General features: G+C 46.1%; 1 protein-coding gene across 2 annotated transcripts in view; it reads left to right on the top strand.

Moving 5' to 3' along the window:
• Ptpn11 (protein tyrosine phosphatase non-receptor type 11) overlaps positions 1–21,875 on the top strand; it is an 80,105-nt gene that overhangs the window by 46,773 nt on the left and 11,457 nt on the right. The window contains exons 7-13 of one of the 2 annotated variants that reach the window (XM_074060850.1): positions 3,153–3,249; positions 6,362–6,441; positions 6,561–6,719; positions 9,849–9,981; positions 14,770–14,935; positions 15,768–15,835; positions 16,302–16,453. In XM_074060850.1, the coding sequence (XP_073916951.1) occupies positions 3,153–3,249; positions 6,362–6,441; positions 6,561–6,719; positions 9,849–9,981; positions 14,770–14,935; positions 15,768–15,835; positions 16,302–16,453 (855 nt within the window). The remainder of the gene's footprint in view (positions 1–3,152; positions 3,250–6,361; positions 6,442–6,560; positions 6,720–9,848; positions 9,982–14,769; positions 14,936–15,767; positions 15,836–16,301; positions 16,454–21,875) is intronic. The other variant, XM_020179298.2, reaches the window with a different exon arrangement.

The following is a 21,875-nucleotide window of genomic DNA, read 5'->3' as shown; positions in this document are numbered from 1 at the left end:
CCTCTCCATCCTCCCTCCCTCCTTTCATTCATTCATTTATTCATTCATTCAGCAAAAACCCGAGTGCCTGCTGTATTCTGGGTGCCTTATTGGTTGCTGATGCAGTAACCAATTAGTAGGGTAGCCAGACTTAGATAAGGCTGGGAGGTTCTCACTTCTGTGTGGAAGCCACAATTGATCTCTAAGAAGTAGAGAGTAGAACAGTGCTCATCAGAGCCTGGGAGACTGTGGGAGAGGGATGTGGCAAGAGGATGGTTAATGGGCACAGGGGTACAATCAGATCAGAGGGGACAGGACTTGCTCTAGAGCCCAGGCTGGCCTGGAGCTGATCCTCCTGGCTCAGCCTCCCTGGTGCTGGCATTCCAGGTGTGCACCACTACACCTGGAGGAGGAATAGCTTCTAATGGTCTGTAGCACAGTAGGATAACTATGGTTGATAACAATTAGCTGAATATTTCAAAATAGCTAGCAGTGAGGATTTGAATATTCTCAACACAAAAAAATGATATATGTCTGAGGCGGTAGATGTACCTAAACAGATAATTTCACGTTGAATACACATGTTGATATGCCACACTGTCCCCTATAAGTATGTACAATTTGCTATGTGTCAATTAAAAATATTATAATAAAAAAAGAGCAGGGATCCTGTGTGATGAGTGTGCTTGTGGAGGGAGGTACTAAAAACCATGCGCTATGTGCCATGTGGCACAAAGGACGATTGCTCCACTCTGCGGAGTGGGTCCAGAGAAGAAAGCATTTGAGAGGATCTGAAAGAATAAATAAAAGCAGTTCACTAATAGGTGTTGGAGGCAGGAAAGGGGAATTCTAGGCAGAGGATTGTCTCATCCAGGGGTAGAAAGGCCTGAAGAAATGTGGTGAGACCCAGATCCCTAGGTCTAGTTCAGTATGGCTGGGGGGTAGATAGAGAGTCTCAGACTTTGGTGTGCATCGGAATCACTTGGAAATCTTGCTAAGATACAGAGGGCAGCCAGAGCCTGTGTTTCTGACCGGCTCCAGGAGATGCTGGTGCTGCCATCTGCAGACCTACACAGTAGCGTCCCTGTGATGGTAATAAGTTGATAGCAGCTCCTGCTGATGAGTTTGGTTGTAGTCCAGGCTTGGCCTTGCATGTGTCTTATTTAACTCTTACCAAACCTGTGGGGTGGAGAATTAGGATTATACCTGAGGAAACAGACAGGCTTGGTAATATGGCAGAACAGGAGTTGAGGCTAGAGGTGGCCCAGTTGCCCCAGAGATGAGAAAACCTCCAGTGTCGGCTTGGCCTTGATCTTAAGGGAAAGGGTGAGGGTGCTAACCAAGAGGGGCTGGAGGGATTCACTTTTTACAGTGGTGCTCTGGCTGAGTGCCCACCACAAGCAAAGAGGCATGTGACATTTGGCTCCTAAGTGAAGGATAGAATGCTTTAAAACCAAGTTTGTTTTAAATCAGGCTGCTCATTATTTCCAGCCCTTCTGCATTGCAGTTTTTTGTTGATGTCATTTCACTTCATCACCCTGGTTGAGTTTTAAATGATAGATTTAGTTCAGTGTTTGAACTTCTTTTTGAACCCTAACTTGATCACCTCTCTAAACATCAGGATTGAGGCTCCTTCCTAACACCGCCATATTGCTTGGTCAGGCCACCTCACAGAAGGCAAAATGGCTTTAATTACTTAATCTGAGCTCATTAAAAATTTTTGACTGTTCACTGTCCGACTCTTGCTTCGTGTTTTCTTTCTGTTCAGGTTTTCGCCAGCTAAACCTTGTTATGAGCTGTGTGTCAAGGCTGAATATTGCATTTTGAATTTAAGAGTCAAATACCAATTTGAAATCCTGACTTTTATATCTGTCTTTGAGATTCACATAAATGAAATGGAAATAACACAGGGCTGCTGTGTCATGAAATATTGATTCTGTCTCTCCTTGCAGAAATCTTGAAGGGATAGCTGTTGTGGCATTTTATACAGAAAGATTGTTTTTCTCTTTAGCCTGCCTTTCACTGTGTTGATTTACCCATTTGTAAATTCCCATTAAGAACTAGACCTGGGGGGGCAGGGTGTGAAGCTCAGTGGCAGAGCACTTGCCTAGCATGTACCAGAGGCCCTGGGTTCCATCCCAAAAAACAAACAAGACTTGTTGGAAACTCATGGCCCCTGCAGAGGCGCTTTTTGTAAATTTGAAAATGAAACCTGCTCCCTGAGTAGGGTTCAGCCTGGCTTGCCCTCTTCCTGTCTGCTTGTGCAGTTGTCCTTTGCTTTACTTCCTCAAGTCCCCTCTTTGTCTGGGCCAGTCCCACTGAGGCTGCCTGGTTTAGTTTCTTTTGTGGATTGTGTTCCCCACCTCCTTGTCCTGCAGAGAAGACACTGCTTTAGGAGCCAAGTGAGCTCATCCTCGTTCCCTGGCCCTGTCTTCCTGGGCCTTCTTCCATCTCTCCAGACCGTGCTGGTGGTTTGTGGATAGACAGGGCCCAGCCATCTGTGGATTGCCTTTGGGCTTAATGCAGGAGAATCCTGAAGCTCTGCAAGCAGGAATACTTTAAAAAACCTTTTCTCACACTTGTTCTGCTTATTCATTATAGAAAATTTATGGGGGAGAGTTTAAGAGAAAAAAAAAGAAAGGAAAGGAAAGGACTTCATAATTCCACTACCCGGAAAAACATGTCACGGCTACCTTTTTGGTGTTTACCTCTGTGCCATTTCCTGTGTACATGGGTGGATGCAAGCATGCGGCTTTTGTCACACACCTTGTGAAATCTGACCTTCACCTAATTCTGACAGCATCTTTTTACATGGCTGCAGAGCATTCTCCACATGAATGATGGCAGTTTTAGTTAGGGAGCCCTTTCCTGTAGGGCATTTATGTTGTTTTCAGTGTTTTTGCCACTGTTGATCTTGTGTGCAGGTGGGCATTTTATTTTTGCAACAGTGGGATTTGAACATAGGGCCTCATGCTTACTAAGCAGGCACTCTGCTGCTTGAGCCACTCTGCCAGTGTAGATGGGCATCTTCGTAAAACATTTCATAGGATGATTTCCTTAAAGCAGAACACAGAACCAAGCTTCTTTCTTTCCTTTCTTTTTATTTATCTATTTATTTACTGTTTCGTATATGCTTTTGTTGCATAATGAGAATTACTTTTCTTCCTTTCTAGACACTACAACAACAGGAATGCAAACTTCTCTACAGCCGAAAAGAGGGTCAGAGGCAAGAAAATAAAAACAAAAACAGATATAAAAACATCCTGCCCTGTAAGTATCAGTATGCTGCTGACTGATCAGTCAGCAGTCACTGTGTCCTCTTGTTAACAGAGCCTAGGCCTTGGCTTCTGAGCTGGTGAGCAGTTTCCAAAACAATCCAGTGGGGACTGATGGCCTCATCCCCTGAGTTTCCGTGAGACTGATTACCAACGAGAAGTGCCATGAGGAGGCCTTGTCTGTGGCCATTTCCTTCTCTTAATTAATTCTCTCTGCCTAAGTGTGGTAATGTCAAGGCTTATGATTGCTTATGCCAGGCAGGGGACACAGGAGTCTAAAATTTGTCTTTGGTCCCTAGTGTGCAGCCTGTGAGTCTTAGGGAAGTTGCGCCTCCTTTCTGGGACTCAGCTCACTCATTTGGGACTCATGGGTGGCTCTGCTTACTGAGGCCTGGCTTAGGTTACTGGAGATGAGGACACGGACCAACACTTTGCTCAGAAAAGCCCTGTAGATGTCCATAAAGCTACATTTCCTTTCATGTGCAAGTGCTGCCTGGCAGAGTCCAGGTTGAGCCCTGAGGGTGAGAAAGGACTGGAAAGGTGCAGGCCTTTCACTAGGACCTCAGAAATGGCACTGCACAAGCATAGATCACCAAACCAGAGGGCCAACTCCATGCCAGGCTTGCAGCTCGACGTTATTTAATCCACACACATAAAGTGGGCATGAGCAGGTGTTCTTCTCTTCCCTGTTTCATAGGCAAGGTTGCAAGTGGAAGTCAGCGGGAGAATGACACTTGAGCCCCAAAGGCACTGTTCCTGGCACCCTGTGCCAGTGCAGGGTCTCCAGGGTGGGCTGTGCAAGGCATTGCAGGGGTGGGGAGGAACATGTAGCGCTTCTGCTTACTCATGTCCTTCTGAAGGAAGAAAAGAAACATTGAAATCTGATGCATAGATTGATGCACAAGACGTTCAGCTAACTTAAAAGTAAGGCTTGCTTTCAGATAGATTGTACTTCTGAATGTGTATTTCAGCATTCCAAAACTTGTTATGGGGTACATGGTCAAATTTAGAGAGTATTGCTCTCATGTATCATCAGATTGGAGCCCTTTGTCAATTATTATAAACCCATCTGTGAGAGAGAGAGAAAGAGAGAGAGAGAGAGAGAGAGAAGCACAGACTTTCTGCAAGTATTTGCACATATACACAGAGTGTACGTTGCATCGTCATGGCTGTTTGTGGTGTGTATGGGGGAGGATGGGAGGGTGTGGGGACATTTCTCATAGCGAAAAAAAGGAAATGGATTTGCAGAGCAGCAGTTTGAGCCTCTGCTGGGTCCTGATGACCGTGGGGAAGCTTCATTCTTGTATGTCTAAGTTTCACTTCTGCTCAGGGCGTCTGCTGGTACTCACAGTAAGTTACAGAGGGTAGGAAAAGGTGAAGGGAACAGCATTTGTGCAGTTTCTAAATACAGTGTTGCCTTTTCTTCTCTGAAGGCCTCAATCAGATGTTTCCTCTGATTCACCTCATCTTATTATTTTTTTTTTTTGATGGTGGGAATTGAACCCAGGACCTTGCAGGGCAAGCGCTCCAACACTGAGCTATAATCCACATCTTATTTCTTTAAAGATGGGCAATCTAGATGAAAGAAGCTATTAGTAAGGATATAGGGTTATGTCATGAATTCCCATTGTAAAGCACGTTGTTTTGGGTAGAGCACTCAGATTTCTGTACAATAATGTGCTTTTGTACACTGACAACAGTTGATACTGCTGCATCTTGTCTTTTACACATTTCATTCTCCTTCATTTAAAAATCTTTTTATTATGGACATTTTATTTTTTATTTATTTTTTTGGTATCACTGGGGTTTGAACTCAGGGCCTCATGCTTGCTAGGCAGGCACACTACCACTTGAACCACTCCATTGGCTCTATTTTTGTGATTTTTTTTTTAAGAGATAGAGTTTCTCGAACTATTTGCATAGGCTGGCTTTCAACCAAGATCCTCCTGATCTCTGCCTCCTGAGTAGCTAGGATCACAGGCGTGAACCACTAGTGCCTGGCCTCTTCTAGACATTTTAAATGTATTCAATTCAAAAGTAGACGGAACTTGCACATATCAGTCATCCAGCTTCAACAATGATCAACTCATGCACAATCTTGTTTCATGTTTACTCTGACCCACTTGCCCCTCTCAACTCAAGTTATTTTGAAGCAGCTCTTAGATATTGTTATTTATCTGTACTATAATCTTCTTTCTTAAAACAGAAACTAGAAACTTTTTGGTTTGAAATACTTTTGGACTCATAGAACTGATAGTATAGAGGGTTCTCATGTACCCATCCCCGCTTCCCCCATGATGACCCCCTGTGTACCCCCAGTGCATTACCAAGACAAGGATTGCAAAGAAGGCATTGTGGACTGGGCACAGTAGCTTCCACCTGTAATCCCAACTGCTCAGGAGGCAGAGATCAGGAGGATTGAAGTTCAAAGCCAGCCCGGGCAAATAGTTTTAAAGACCGTATCTTAAAAGTACCCAATACAAACAAGGGCTGGCGGCATGACTCAAGTGGTAGAGCATCTGCCTAGCAAACATGAGACCCTGAATTAAAAAATCCTAGTACTGCCAAAAAAGAAAAAAAAAAAAGGCACTGTGTGTGGACTAGGCATAGTGGCTCCTGCCTGTAATCCCAACTACTCAGGAGATGGGGATCAAAATGATTACTGTTTGAGGCTAGCCAGGGCAAACAGTTAGGGAGAAACCATCTCAACAAATAAGCAGAGTGTGGTGGCACACACCTGTTGTGTCATCCCAGCTATGCAGGAGGCAGACAAGAGGATCAAGGTCTGAGGCTGGCACAAACAAAAAACACGAGGCTGGCACAAACAAAAAACTAAAGCCAAATGGCTGATGGAGTGGCTCAAGTGGTAGAACACCTGCCTGGCAAGCATCAAGCCCTAAGTTCAAACTCCAGTGCCACAGGAGAGAAAAACAAAAGCAAAAACAAAAACAGGCCCCTGAGGCCCTCATATGTGCTCATTTATTCGCGTATGTGTCTATTTAAGGTTTTATTTTTATGTGGTTTAGCATTAAACTCAGATGTGGTTGAGGCTAAACTGCTTTGTGCTGAGGCTGCATGCTTACACAACTGTGGTGTCTTCCTTCCAGTTGATCACACGAGGGTTGTCCTACATGATGGGGACCCCAACGAGCCTGTTTCCGACTACATCAACGCAAACATCATCATGGTAAACTTGCCTTTCTCAGGCTTTTCTTGCTGTGCGTTCCTAGCTTCTTTTTGCATTTAAATCCTTGTGTCTGAAAGCAACTTCCAAATGTTTAAAGTTCTTTCTCCCCAAATTTCTAGCCTGAATTTGAAACCAAGTGCAACAATTCAAAGCCCAAAAAGAGTTACATCGCCACACAAGGCTGCCTGCAAAACACAGTCAACGACTTCTGGAGGATGGTGTTCCAAGAGAACTCCCGGGTCATTGTCATGACGACGAAGGAAGTGGAGAGAGGAAAGGTGAGCCAGATTGACTTCTTTCTATTCTTTTTTTTTTTTTTTTTTGGTGGAACTGGGGTTTGAACTCAGGTCTTTGCACTTGCAAAGCAGGCACTCTACACTTGAGCCACTCCTCTAGTCCATTTTGCGTTGGTTATTTTGAAGATGAGGTCTCAAGAACTATTTGCCTGGGCTATCCCTTCAACCACGATCCTCCTGATCTCAACCTCTCAAGTAGCTAGGATTATAGGCATGAGCCACTGGTGCCTGGCTTCTTTCTGATATTTTTTTTTATAATGGTGGGACCCAGGACCTTGCTCATGCTAGACACAGGCTCTACTACTGAGCTACACCACTAGCCCCTGACAGAATGTTTTTAAAATATTGGATGTGTCAGGTTGGCTGTGTGAGGAATTGAATTAACAAATTAAGCTCATTTTAGCTGGCCTTGTGGAAAAAAGGGAGTGGAAGACTGGGTGGGATGTGCCCCAGTATAGTTTTCTTTATGTGTTTTCTGCTTGGGGCTCATGGAACTTCTTGGATCTACAGATTTATAATTTTCTTCAAATTTGGGTATTCATCTTTGATTCTTCAACTGTTTCCCCCAGGACACCAATTATCCACACATTCTCTGTATGTTAGGCACTTGTCGTTGTCCCACAGCCCACAGAGATTTTGCTCTTTGATTCCATTTTATTTTCCCTGTTTCACTTGGGGCAGTTTCTTCTGCTGTGCCTTTCAGTTAATCTTTTCTTCTGCAGTGTGCATCTGCTCTTAGACCTAGCCAGTATAATTTCACAGTAGACCTTGTGGTCTTCATTCCTAGATATTTTCTTTGGGTCTCTCCTTTTCACACTTGCAGAATTTCCTGTGCCCTTTCAATATATAGACTATATAATCACTGCTTAGTGTCCCTGCCTACCAACTCTATTTGTAATTTCCGAGGTGTGTTGGGTAGGGTGGGGGGTAGATCAATCCGGCTGTCCTACTGTCTCCAGCAGCAGAAGTGGTGGGGGAGAATGACAGGGTGGCTCATGCCTTGGGGACAGGGCACACTCACAGTCAACAGCGACGTCCTGCTCATGAACTTTTGTTCTGGCGGCACCGGGCTTTGAACTCAGAGCCTGTGCTTGCTAGGCAGGCACTCTACCTCTTTGAGTCATGCCTCCATCTGTTTTTGCATTGGTTATTTTTGAGACAGGGTCTTGCTTTTTGCCTGGGGTGGCCTGGACTGTGATCCTCCTATTTATGGTTCCCACTGTAGCTGGGATGAGAGACAAGCACCACTGTGCCCAGCTTTTTTTCATTAAGATGGGGCTTGCAAACTTTTTTGCCTGTGTTGGCTTCAAACTATGATCCTCCCAATCTTGGCCTCCCCAGTAGCTAGGATTCCTGGTGTAAGCCATTGGCACCTGGCTTTCTTCATGCCTTTGAGGTCAGATCTGGGTAGCGTAGCTTCTTCCAGCAGTGACATTAGGTGTTCTTGAATTCATGGGTCAGTTACAGTGTCTTCCTGGTTTATGCATCAGACCAGCAGTGCTTGCCCTGATGTGGACTGGAGCCCCTGCCCTGCTTTCTTCTTGCTTGGAGGTGCAGGAGGCTACTGTTCACAGAGGACTTGGCTGTGACAAGGGGTTTTGTGTGGCTTCAGAGAAATCAGTATCAGTCACCATCAGAAGGGCTGCCGGAAGCTCCTAGAACAGCCAGGCCTTGGCTAGAGAGCTCTGCCCCAGTGCCCACCCCCTTATCTGGGTCTCTGCCTGCTTCCCATCCTCCTCTTCACTTTGGGGGGCTAGAGGATGGCACCCCAGGCTTTTGCCTCTCCACGGCCTTCATGACAGCCTAATCATGTACCCCTAGTGAACAGAGGGGAAACCAGACCGTGGACTGGCCCCTTTACTTCCTCCCCTGTGCTTGAACCCAGCAGAAAGAGTGCCAGCTCTCACAGCTCGCCTCTGTTTGCCGAGGTTTGCTTGAGTAGGGAGAGCTGCAGGAGCAGAGTGGTGCTCTTCTGAGGCGTGGTTTCACTTCTTGTTCTCTGCTGGGGTCTCTGTACTGGATGCTCAGTCCTCCCCGTGGAATGACCAGTAGCTGCACTCAGTACAGTTCAAATTAGAAGGGCTTATTTGGGAAATATAAAAAAATTGTATCACATCATCACAATCTATGAAACACTGGAGGCAAAGTTGAATTCAGAATAATAATAAGTCAGAGACTGCATGCTTCTGTCAGACTTTTCTCCAGCCACATTTGTTTCCTTCCAGCTAATCAGTGGCTGAGGATGTCTGCAGCTGTACTCTTAGTCTAGTTTTCTGACTGTAAATTTCTCTGTCTTCCTAATATACAAGGTCAATTTCTCTTGTTGCTATTTGTGTTTTGGTGGTGTTGGAAAGTGAGTGTTGTGGGTGTCTGGTCCCAGACAAAACAAAAGCATTCTCTTCCCAGTACACATCACCAACTAGATAAAAGCACACCTCTCACTGAGCAAAACAGCTCCCTTTCTGGCAGCAGGAACAATTTCCTTGGTGCCATAGTTTTCCTTCTGCCTGCTCTCGAAGCCCCAGCCATTGTGGACTCTGCGTTTCCAGTTCAGGGAGAGTGGCGTGTGTGGTTGAGATCAGATGGGTTTGCAGATAGAAAAGGCAGCTGGATCAGAACTCCCCAGGCTTCTGCCTGTGATTGACTTGTTCACACTTGGGTTAGGTAAGGCAGGGAGTCCTACACTGCTGTGGATGTGGCCAGTCTGGCTTGTTAGGTGACCCATCCACTTCCAGAACCCTGGCTTGCCTTCCCCACAGAGGGACTGGCAGAGTGCTAAAGTTGGAAACTCAGCCTTGCCAGCCAGTACCTTCTGATTGGCTGGCCCCTTCCTCTGCATCTTTTTTCTTTAAAATGTAATCAACAAACATTGAGTCTCCTTTGGTCTATGGCTTGGATTAAACAATTCTTCCACAAGTCCTTTCCTCTTCGCACCTCTGTCTGGGGCTGCTTTTCTTATTTAAACTCTTCCTTCCTCTTTGAAAACCTGACATGCTAAACAGACCACTTTCCATGTTAGTGGTCAGTGACAAGACTTGGCATTTGTTTGCTGCTGGTTTAGACTTTTATTTAGGGCTCACAGAGGTTAACTGTCTTTCCTCTCATCTCCAGAGCAAATGTGTCAAGTACTGGCCGGATGAGTGTGCGCTCAAGGAGTATGGCGTCATGCGTGTGAGGAACGTCAAAGAGAGTGCCGCTCATGACTACACATTAAGAGAGCTCAAGCTTTCAAAGGTCGGACAAGTAAGTATACTGTCGTATTTTAGAGGCTCTGGTACCGTTTGTGGTACGCAGCCCTCCAGTATCTCTCGGTTACTTGAGTTTGTGTGATTTCATGCACTCATTCACGCATTCATTCAGCAACCATTTTGCCTTCCGTGTGCTGGGCAGTTTGGGCTCTGCTGGTCCAATGTGAACAAGATAGGTGCGGCCCCTGACTTTACAGAGTCTAGGGAGCCAGCGATTTAAAAGTGGTAATCAGCTAAGCTTTCTGATTAGGCCAGTCTGTAAAGGTTACAGAAGGGTATATTCTACAGTGATGAGAGAGAGCCTCTCTAGAGCGGTGACACTTGAGCTGAGACATTAGTAGAGGTACCAGGCATCTAGGGAGTCAGGAGAGCAGGGTTTGAAGCAGAGGGAGCAACCAGGACAAAGGCCCTGGGACCTGTTTGTGATCAAATTCCAGGCATCTGAGCTTTTTCATTGCATGTGGTTCAGGTTACATCCCAGGGTGACTAACTTTACAAAATAAAACAGGATTAGATTTGGGTTCATTTTAATTTCATGTTTGGAGATATTTACTAATTTGAGGTACTCTTTGGGGTACACAGAGATGAAGGAAACTGTTTCTGTCCTGTTGTCATGGGATTACAATTATGCCGTAGCTAGCAGTCACAAACACAAATAGTTGTGCTCCAGCCTCTGCACACATCTGCAACCCTGCACATTCACAGCCCAGAGACGGGCTTCCTTCCTGCTTCTACTGTAGCAGGGAGAACTTGCTAGGAGAGGTTGGGCCTGGGAGAAGACGGCGAGGAGACGCCTTCTGGGTGAAGGTGGTGTTGGAGCCACAGTTCTGAAGTGCACACTCTAGGAAGATGACCTTTAGGGGTAGTGAAGACAAGTGGGAGGGAGGAAGGAAGCTTGGGTAGAGTGAGTCTGGGACTGAGTAGGACATTTGGACTTTATCCATCATCCACGTGGAATACGTGACTGTTCTTGTGGGGCGTGAGCAGGTGCAGAGCTGTGGGCCAGGAAGGAAGCCTTTGCAGCCCTGGGGGGACTGGATGGCGATGGGGCTGGGAGCCTGGCAGGAGGCCTCTGCTGTGGTCCAGGTTTATGGCTTCCTCTGTATACACAGAAACTTCAGCAATCCATCTTTGTTGTTCTTCATATTCTTTCTCTTGTCAATGTATTCTTGTTTGTTTGTTTTTGTTTTTTTGTGACAGGGTCTTGTGATGGAATCCAGACTGGCTTAGAACTCGTGATCCTCTTGCCTCTGCCTCCCGAGTGCGGGGACTGCAGGCGGGTGGCATCATGTGTGGCTGGAAGCGGGTATTGTGTAAAATGCTGGAATAATTGGAAAAGAAGCAGGGTGTGAGAGACACCTGTGGAGGGTCTGAGAGCATGGGGATGCCTAACTGTTGGAGGGAGATGAGGGATCAAAGATGTCTTAGAGGTTGGAGTTCGAATGGACCCTGGAGGCAGATGTCAGAAAAGCTGAAAGAACTGACTGTTGTCTTTTGGAGCTGCATTGAGATTCTGAATGGTAGGGTCCATCAGGCCTTGGACACTTGTCATTCAGAGGCTCACTGGATGATGTGGTGTCTGTCGTACTTTCATTCATTCATTCAGATGCTCATTGGAGCTGGTGGAGTGACTTGGGTGGTAAGAGCACTTGCCAAGCAAGTGTGAGGCCCTGAGTTCAAACTCCCAGTGCCACCAAATGAATAAATAAATAAACAAATAAATAAATAAATAAAAGATGCTCGTTGGATGACGTGACGTCCATTGAACCTTGACCACTCATTCACATGCTTGTTGGATGACATGGTATCTGTTGGGCCTTGGACACACTCACTCAGATGCTTATTGGTGACTTCTTGATGTCTATGCCATGCTGATTGTGGAGCTAGTGGGAACAAGACAGATAGCATCCCTGCCATCCCCAGGGTACGCTAGTGACCCAGTAGTCACACATATGAGTACGTCATTATAAGCTGTAGTCAGGGCTAGGGAGGAAAATGTGCTGGTTTGGTGGAGTGAGTAGGGCTGACTTGGGGGGGAGGAGGAGCTGAGGCACAGGGAGCAGCGCTGAGGGCTCTCTAGGGCAGCAGGTGGCCCCAGAGAGAGCTCTGCAGGTCTGGAGGGGCAGGAGCAGTATATTCAGTGGGCCAGGGCTTAGGAACAATGAGGAGGCTGCTGCAGTACAGTGGGGTAAAGATGGCAGTCTGTAGGCATGGGGTGTACTCAGGAGGCTGATGAGTTCGAGGCCAGCCTGGGCTACGATATGAGAACTCTGTCTCATTCTTCCCACCCCACCCCACCCTTCCTCCCCCAGTAAAAAAAAGAAAAAGAAAAAGATGGAAGAGCTTGAACTAGTTTGGTGGCAGGGAACTAGAGAGCAGAGGACTGGCTGGAGATAGTTGTGGAGGAACTGTGAGGGATTTAATGGTGAAGTGAACCCGGCCTGAGGGTGCCATTCTGCATGCCCTGCAGATCCAGCTGGACAAACAGGGTGGGGGAAGGGGTAGTAGGGTGATGGGGGAGCAGGAGGGAGAGCAAGAGGCCTCTGGCCCCGTGAGGCTGGAACTGCCTTTGAGATAGCACAGTGCAGATGGCAGGGGGTGGGTGGGGGGGTGGCAGCCAGGACACTGTGCATAGACTGGCTTTAGTCAACAAAGGGGCATTTTCCCTGTGGCAGCTGGAGCAGGAGGTCCAGGTGCTGATGTGAGTGGAGAGGGTTTGTTCTGTGTTCTGTTTGTGACCAAAGGCTCAGCTATCAGTTCAGAGTCAGAGGGAGTGAGAAGAAATGGAGTATCTGGAGAAAGAAAGTGAAGTAAGTATGGAGTAATACTCACATAGAGAGGCAGGAAGTCCAGATATGTCTGGGCAGAGTGGAGCGCCAGTGGAGATGTGAACATGAGTGTTTGGATAGCCTTCACCTGGCTGTGATTTTTGTCCTCTGTGAGAATCCTCTGCTCCTTGGACACAGACAGAGGCAGGTGGCCCACCCAGGCCTGGGCTTACACTATGGGGACAATAAGTGGAAGGGGGGTCAAGGAAGTAGAGGCATGTGGTGGGAAGCTGTGTTCCACAGTCCATGATCCTAGCTGGATCGGGGGCACAAGGGCAGGAGAAGGCTGGTGGAAAGTGGAGGGGCTCAGCAGTCTGATGGCTTGAGAAGATGGCCAGGAGACTCGAGTGAGTGGGAAGCTATGTGACTGTGGTCCAGGGTGGACTGTCTGGATTTTTGATGTCAGAGCAGACACAGTTCTGCCAGTGATGGGGAAGGCGTGGAGGTTCAGCCTGTGGCAGAGATGCGAGGAGGTGCAGAAGTGTAGAAATGAAAGGATTTGGAGGACCCTGACCAAGACTCCAGGTCAGCTTTTCTAGTGCTGTTTTTGAGATAAACTGCCTGTCTTCTCACTTCAGGTGTTTCTGAGTAGCAGGTGACAGTGAGAATCCTTTCACCCCAGATGCTTTGGAAATGTCAGTGTGGGCTTGTGTTCTGTTCCCGGCATGGATCCTGGCAGGGCACCCGTCCTGTCTGCTGCTTCACTGATGATGTTTCCCCTGCTTTTTGCGGGGTTTTTGTGTAGCGTTGCAGGGTTTTCTAACATGGTCTCTCCTGGGACCAGGGAGGGAGGGCAGAAGGGGTGTGACATGCAGTGAGGCTGGGGCATGGCTCTCATGCCCTTGCTGGCTATTCTGTGACCCATGGAGCCACCTGATTTTTAGGTCACTTGATAACATCAAGGAGTATTTTCCCTGATATCAGCAAGTTAGATGCACACAATTCAAGGACAGATCTTAATTGTGGCCCACGTTCCTTGAATGCTCTGTAGTTCACTGGTGGTAGACACTGGTGTAATTAGCCACCTCTTGCTTTCTTTTAAAACGTCACTTGACTTCTTGGGTTGGCTCCAATGTTGTCAAGATGCTGAAGCATGACTAGTGCTACTCCAGTGGCCTGACCTGCACCGACGCAAAGCATGTTGCTGGTGCTCTTCTGTGTCTCCGTGCCACTGATGTCCTTTGTAATTGTCACTTCTCACAGCAGCCACAGTGTGTGGGAGAGGCTGTGTGTTTAGTGAGCTCCTTTAATCCTGGGGCAGATTATTGTTTCCATTTTGCAAATGAAATTGAGGCTTCAAGATGTGCAAGGGGCCAGTGCATATGAATGCCTGGGATTTGAGCCTAAATCCAGCCATCTGATTTCAAAACCTCCCTTCTTATCTGCTTGACCCTAAACAAAAGAGCATCTGTGTGTACATGGTGGGGAGGATTGGGTATAAAAGATGCATGGTTTGATCAGTAGAGCGCGTGCCTAGCAAATATGAGGTCCTGGGTTCAAACCCCAGTACCTCCAAAACAAAACAAAACAGGAAACCAAACAACAACAACATCAAAAAACAGGAAAGAAAAGAAAGACAACAAAGACTACAGATGTCAAGGGAAGACTTATTTCCTCAGCTGCTGGAGGAGGGATCTGGGTCCTTAGAGACCTCAGTTGCCTTTTGAGTTGGGCACAGCGTGGGTGAGGAGGAGTGGAGACATTGCCTGCATTGCTGACTCACAGCGATGTTTTGGGCTGTGTTACCTGAAGAACAAGTGGCCACACTGGACGTGTCCATGCTCAGGAAAGCGGCAAGGGTTGCCTCCAGGGCTGCCCAATCAGATCCCAGTCAGATCCTGGGAAACCAGAGTCTGTCAGAGGGCTGGGCTTTGGCTCTCCCAGGATCTGGGAGTGCGTGGGACCAGCCCTCCCTCAACTCCTTGATTTATTTAATTCTTTTCTGGTTTTTCTTGGCTCTACTCCAGGGGAATACGGAGAGAACGGTCTGGCAATACCACTTTCGGACCTGGCCGGACCATGGCGTGCCCAGTGACCCTGGGGGTGTGCTGGACTTCCTGGAGGAGGTCCACCACAAGCAGGAGAGCATCATGGACGCAGGCCCCGTTGTGGTTCACTGCAGGTGACAGCCACAGCCTGCCCACCTCTCTCAAAGCCAGGGCTTGCCTCACCTACTCAGCCCCACTCCGTAACTGTAGGAAAGCTTTAAGTCTATTGAGGCACGGGTCAGCTGCACTAGGGGACCCCATGACCCCAAAGTATGTTTCTCATAGATGCTGCTGGGTGGAGGGGGGTGGACACAGTCCTTATTCTCAGGGATCCCCAGGTTTTGCTTTTAATATAGTAATTTAGGATTCACATTTTTGTGATCCTGTTCTTCTACTGTGGAAGTAAGATATATTTCCCCGATGCTACGGTACCTGCTTCATGAGATTCCAGTTGCTTCTCACCTGGACCTTTGGTGGAGGGCTATGCCAGGGCCTCTGTAGCTGAGTGTGGGCTCCTGGTGCCTCAGCTTTGACTTCTTGATTATACTGGGGAGTGTCTGCCTTCCTAAGTCTCATTCGTATTTTGAGCAAGTAGAAGTGTACAAAACTTGCTTTGCTCAGTATTTTTGTAAAGCTACCATTTATTGGGCACTTGTTCAGTGCTACCCTCAGAGCTCAGTGTTCCTGTACATTATTCACAACAGCACTGTAAGGTGTCTGCTGCTGCTCCCATTTCACCCATGAGGGAACTGAGGGTTGGAGGGGTGCAGGGCCTTGCCTCAGGCATATGGTGCCCAAGAAACTGGGCTCCAGCTGCAGGGTGGGCTGAATCCTGACATATTTGCAGGTATGAACTGGCCTCTTCTAAATGCTCCCATTGTTCCAAATGTTAATAGTTTGCTGTTGAGTATGAAGCACCTCAAGAATGACTCCACTGTCCCCGCTTTTTTGTCCTTCTGCCCACAGTGCTGGAATTGGCCGGACAGGGACGTTCATTGTGATTGATATTCTTATTGACATCATCAGAGAGAAAGGTAGGTCAAGAAGCCACAGTTCTGTTTGTAGTTTGTAGGAGGAAAGTTTCAGAGAAAATAGCCTGGGAAGGAGAATTCAAATGTGATAAAATTTCATAAAAATCTGAGTAGAAGACATCCACTTTCACTATGTCTGCCTAAGAAGAGAAGTGATGCTGTTTGAGCTATGGCCACATTGTGTGGCCTTGTCTTGCACATACAGCAGTGGTCTCTGGCCTGTGGTATGGGGCGGTGACATTGGGAAGTGGGAGAATCCTGACCCCCAGCACCTGGTCATGTCATCTTGTGGCATCATTCCGAGCATTGGCACCGCCGCTCAGAGGTCTAGCGCTGTGGCCCTTGAATTGAGGTCATTTAGAGCAATGAAGAGTGACCCTGCTTGCTCCCCACATCTGCTAAAAGCTGTGCTTCGAACAGCTCCATCCTGGCTCTGCACTGCTGCAGCTTCACAATCTTTGCTTTGTAGGTGTCGACTGTGATATCGACGTTCCCAAAACTATTCAGATGGTGCGGTCCCAGCGGTCAGGAATGGTCCAGACAGAAGCACAGTACCGGTTCATCTACATGGCTGTCCAGCACTATATTGAAACACTACAGCGCAGGATTGAAGAAGAACAGGTATGAAGCTGAAGGGGCTGGCACGGGTCTCCTTTCCTATCCTGTCCTTGCTGGGCAGTGTGTCTCTGCTGCCCTTTGGGCAGGAGCATGGGCTCTGATCAACAGCTGTCTTTATTTGGGAAATAGATGCCCAACTCACTCCCTTTGGAGACTGAAGCAGTCCCCACTTCACAGCTCAGGGCAGGATCAGGAGGTACCACACTTGTCCTGGCCTTCCATGGCAAGTTTGGAACCCAGGCTACCACCTGCTCCAGCTTTGATCTGGGCCATGTTTACCCTGATTCTCTCTTTTAAAGCAAATGCCTCACTCTCAGGAGTTCAGGCAGCTTGAACCACTAATTTGGCTGAGTTGGAAGCAGTGAAATTTCAATTTTAATAAGCTGTGCATAATGAAGGAGAACGTGGAATTGGAGCCTTTCCATTGAAACTATTCATAACAGACACAAAGCTGAATTAATTAGGGGTGTATGGAGCCAAAGGAGAGAAGAGAGCTGCTCTTTTGGGGAACTGTGCCCCAGACCCATCACACTGCTACAGGTGGAGCAGTGTCATCAGCCGCCTTTGTTCTTTCCCCCTCGCTCACTCACAGTGGGATTAGTGGACAGGTCTCATACTAGATTGCTTCCTTGTGTGAAACAATGAGTGTATGGAAATGGAAGGTCAGATCATTAACAAGCTGCCGGTGCTTTAAATCTGATTTCTGGTTTTTGGAGGCAGGGGCTTGCTATGTAGCCCAGGCTGGTCTCAAACTCTCCATCTTCCTGAGTGCCGAGATTGACAGGCATATGCCGCCACACGTGACTTCAGTCTGCATCTGATTCACGGTTTTGTCTAGTGTTGGGGATTGAACCCAGGGCCTTGATAGGCTGCACACGTGTTCTACCACTGAGTCACACCTCAGCTCCTGATTTTGCATTATTTTCAGTTCTATGAACTATGTCAATGGTGACTCTTAGATGTCTTCTGGTTATACTTACTTTTGGCCAAGATTGTTTAAGCCAAAAAGATGCTCAAAGAGAAAGACTTCTGATACATGTAAAGAGACTTGACAGTTGGAAAAAGTTCAGTAATATCTTCAAGTATAAAATGTGCTCTGTTGCCTGGAGAAGTGCGCCTGCCTAGTAAGTGTGAGGCCATAAGTTCAAGCTCCAGTACCACCAAAAAAAAAAGAAAAAATGTTAAGTAAAAAGAGGGCTGGTAGAGTGGGTCACGTGGTAGAGTGCTTACCTACCAAGCCTGAGGCCCTGAGTTCAAGTCCCAGTACCCCCCCAAATATATATATATAGTCTCTTTTTTTTTTGTAGCTTATTGGTAATTTTGGGTTCATTTAATTTTTTTTATTCATTTATTCACATGTGTGTACATTGTTTGGGTCATTTCTCCCCCCTGCCCCCCTCTCCCTATAGTCTCTTTTTATATAAGCTCTTTTTATTTCATTTAAAAACTTTGGTTCTCATCTTTATGTAGGAGAATTGGAGGCCCCTCCCTCCCTCACTTCACACCTTCTTCCTGACCCTAAGTGTGAAGTTGTAAGTTGGATTTCAGAGCTATTTTAAAAAAGATCTTTATTTCTGTCTTGGTTTTTGTTGCTTTCTTGTAGAGGGTGTTTCCAGTGGGAAGCAAAAGCAAAACATGCTCTTTAATGATTTAAGTGGTTCAGAATACAGAAAGTGAATGTTGCTGGTAATTCTACCCCAAGAATGCTGGCATTCATTCATTCATTCACTAATACTTTTTTGGTGCTAATGTGTATCAGCACTGTGTAATAAGCATATTAAGTACTATTGAGTACATGGCCCTTTGGATTTTTGAAAACATGTAGACTTTGTTTATTTGTTCTTAGACTTTTTCCTTTTTTGGTGGTACTGGGGCTTGAACTCAGGGCCTTGTGCTTGCTAGGCCAGGCACTTTACCATTTCAGCCACTCCACCACCCCCTGTTTTTTTGGGTTTTTTTTTGGTGGAACAGGGGTTTGAACTCAGGGCTTGGAGCTTGCAAAGCAGGTGTTCTACCTCTTTTTGAGCCAACCCTCCAGTCCAAATTATTTATTTTTAAAAATAGGACCCTGTAATGTGTAGTTTTCTGTATAGTAGTCTGAATCAGTCTAGGAACTTGTTCCCTGATTATTTGTGGCAAAGCGAGCAGTATTTTCCTTTAGCAGAAGGCTTTAGTGGCAGACATAAAAACATTAAGCCCACCTGATTTTTAAATAAAGCAAACAGACAAAACTCATTCAGTGTAATTGGTTATTTTGAAATACAGTCCTTTTCCAAATTAGGACAAGTTAAGACCTTTGGGAGTGAAAGAGTTTGCTGAAGAAGGATCTGTGGAAAAAAGAAAATGACAGTTGAGTGGAAGAGCAGTGGGGAAGGAAGTAGAGGAATAAAAGAAAGCAAGAGCGCCAGGAAGGGAGAAGTACGAACCAGAGGGGGCAAGGCAGGGGGAGGCTCGGGTTTTCACACCAAGTCTCACATCCTGTCAGCTGTTGGAGGTGAGTTTGTTATTGTCTATTTATAGTAGCAAAAAAAATTTTCAAGAACAGAATGTGGTATTTCCTTTACCCAACTTTTCTGAATGTTAACAATTTATCACAATAATGTTATCATTCATTCATTCTCTCTTTAAATTGAAAAAATATATACATGCCTTTTTAAATGGAATGTTTGTAAATTGAAAATATTTGCAACCCTTTTCTTCTAAATGTTCTGCTATGTATTTCCAAAAAATAAAAAAAGGATATTCTCTTATGTAATCATAATGTCAGCATCAAAATTAGGAAATGAATGTGGATATAAAATTCTCGTCCAACCTGCAGGCCACATTCAGAGTTTTGCCTGTTTGTCCTCTGCTTCTAAGCACGCAGTGCAGCCCAAGGTGACACGGTGTGCTCAGTTGTCATGTGTCCTTGTGCTGAAGCAGTTTACCAGTCCTCACCTGTCATGACCGAGACTTTTCCACAGCCGGCCAGCTACCTGGTAGAATGCCCTTAGGTGGGATTTGTCTGCTATTTTCTCTTGATGAGACTCGGGCCAGACCTTTTGGGCAGGATTGCCACAAAAGGGAATGCGGTGTCCTGAGCACAGCATGTCCGCAGCACGGTGGGGAGTTGATCCATTACTGCCGAGTTAACTTTGATTGCTAGAATAAGGGGGTGTCAGTCAGGTTCCTCCACCGCAGAGTCTCTGTCTACTCCTTGTAATTAATGACTTGCCATTGTGGAAGTAACCTGCTTCTCGGGCTTTCTACATCCATTGGTAGTTCTTACCTGGAAAAGGTTTGTAGTATTTGCCAGAGGGTAGTTTTCTATGTCAGTCATTGTCTTTTTCCTCAGCATTACTGAAATATAATTGACAGATAAAAGTTGTATCTATTCAGGGTAAACATTATGCTTTGTTATACATGTGAAGTGGTTACCAGGGTCAGCTGAATTAATGTGTCCGTCACCTCACATAGTGAACTTATTTTTTGTGTTGTAAGAACTCTTCAGGTCTGCCCTCTTACCAAATTTCAAGCGTGTGCTGCATTAGCAGGCATCACCACGCTGTGCCTCAGCACTTACTCAGCTTATAACTGAAGACTTGTAGCTGACACCAGTGTCTCCCCGTTTTCTGTGCCCTAACCTCTGGTAGCTGCTGCTCTAACCAGTGCTCCCATGAGTTCACCATTGATCGATTTGACACAGACATGAGACAGTGCAGCTTGTCTTTGTGGGTCTGGCTTATTTCACTTAGTGTGATGCCCTCCAGGTTACCTCCAGGATCTCCTCCTGTTTTAAGCTGACTAACGCATGCCTGCACCACATTTTCTTAACTCATTCATTCACTGATGGGCCTTCGGACTGTTTGTACAAATTGGCTGTTATGAGTAAAGCTGCAGTGAACATAGGAGTGTGGCCATCTTTCTGAGATAGTTCACTGTTTCATTTCTTTTGAAAAGGTACCCAGTAGTGGGATTGGTGTATCCTATTATACACTTTAAGTGTTTGAGGAACTGCCATACTTTTCCCCATAATATACACTGATTTACATTTCCACCATGTAAGATTCTCCACACCCTTGTCAACACTTGTTATCCTTTGACTTTTTGGATAATAACCATCCTAACAGGTGTAAGAAGATTTCTTATTGTGGTTTTAAAGTACATTTCTCTGATGTTGAGCACCTTTGCATACATCTACTGGCCAGTTGTGTGTCTTTGGAAAAATGTTTATTCAAGCTTGGTCTATAACCTCATATATATGTGATATACACATATCTACATATGTGTCTATATATATAAATTAACAGCATTATGTTGTGACTCAAGTTGTAGAATTTATTTCAGCTTCATTCATCTTTCTCATGAATATCCTTTTGCATTCAGGAACCTACTTCAGCTCCCACACTGAGTTTTTGGCCTGTGTCTTTAGTCTCCTCTGATCTGTGATGGTCTGTTTTTCATGACCCTGACAGTTTTGAAAAGCAGCGGTCAGACATCCTGGAGGATGGTTCTCAAGCCAGGTTTGTCTTGTTTTCTCGTGATTAGATGGGGTAATGGATCTGGGGAAGGTAAGCTATATTATGGAGTATTCTCATCACCCAGGGGTCATTCTGTGTCTATCTGTCAGCATAGCCTGGCTGTGAGATTAACCTTGATCCCTTGGCTTAGGCAGTGCCTGCCAGATGTCTCCGAGTGTAATTGTTCTTGTTCCCCACCCATATTCTGTTCCTTGGAAGTGAGTCATCTAGTCCAGACCCTACCCAAGGGTAGAGGAGCTAAGCTTTGTTTCCTGGAGTGTGTAGTGGCTACCTAAGTTACTTAGAATCCTTTTGTAAGTAAGATGTGTCCTCTTGTCTCCATGCATTTGATTCTTTAGATGGGTACAGACCCACGTATATTTATTTTATACTTTGATTTATTATGCTGTATATTTTGTTACTCAAATTATTGTAGCTTAGGCCGTGGGAGTTTTCTTGGTTGGCTCCTATGTCCTTTGGCCTGCCCCTGTCTTTTTGGTTTTTGGCATGTCCTAACTCTCTGGCACTCCAGGGTGCTCCAGGTTCATTGTATATTGTCTCCACCCCACTTGTAGAATCAACCAGTTTTCTGTTGAGCCCTGATCCCTCTATTGGAAAGGTGTTTTGAAGTCAAGTCTGGGTGTTGGATGTGCCCGTTGCTACTGTGTATCACTGCTTGTGGGCCCTGTCAGTGAACAGAGCTAGAAAACATGTCTGTATATTACTCCATATACACACATATCTCTGCATTGGTTTCCGTGCCTGCCCATCTATATGTTAAGCTAAACGAGCTGGCACTGATGTCTGCTATTATACTGCAGTACCAGAATGATCTGGCCTTTCCCTGGCTTATTGGTGTAGGAGACCTCACTCTCGTTATCTGTGACTCCGGTGACTATGTAAAGTAGTGTCAGATTGCTGTACCT

The sequence above is a fragment of the Castor canadensis genome, chromosome 18, assembly GCF_047511655.1.
Source record: "Castor canadensis chromosome 18, mCasCan1.hap1v2, whole genome shotgun sequence".
Lineage (NCBI taxonomy): Eukaryota > Metazoa > Chordata > Mammalia > Rodentia > Castoridae > Castor > Castor canadensis.
This window is presented reverse-complemented; position numbering and strand designations above follow the sequence as displayed.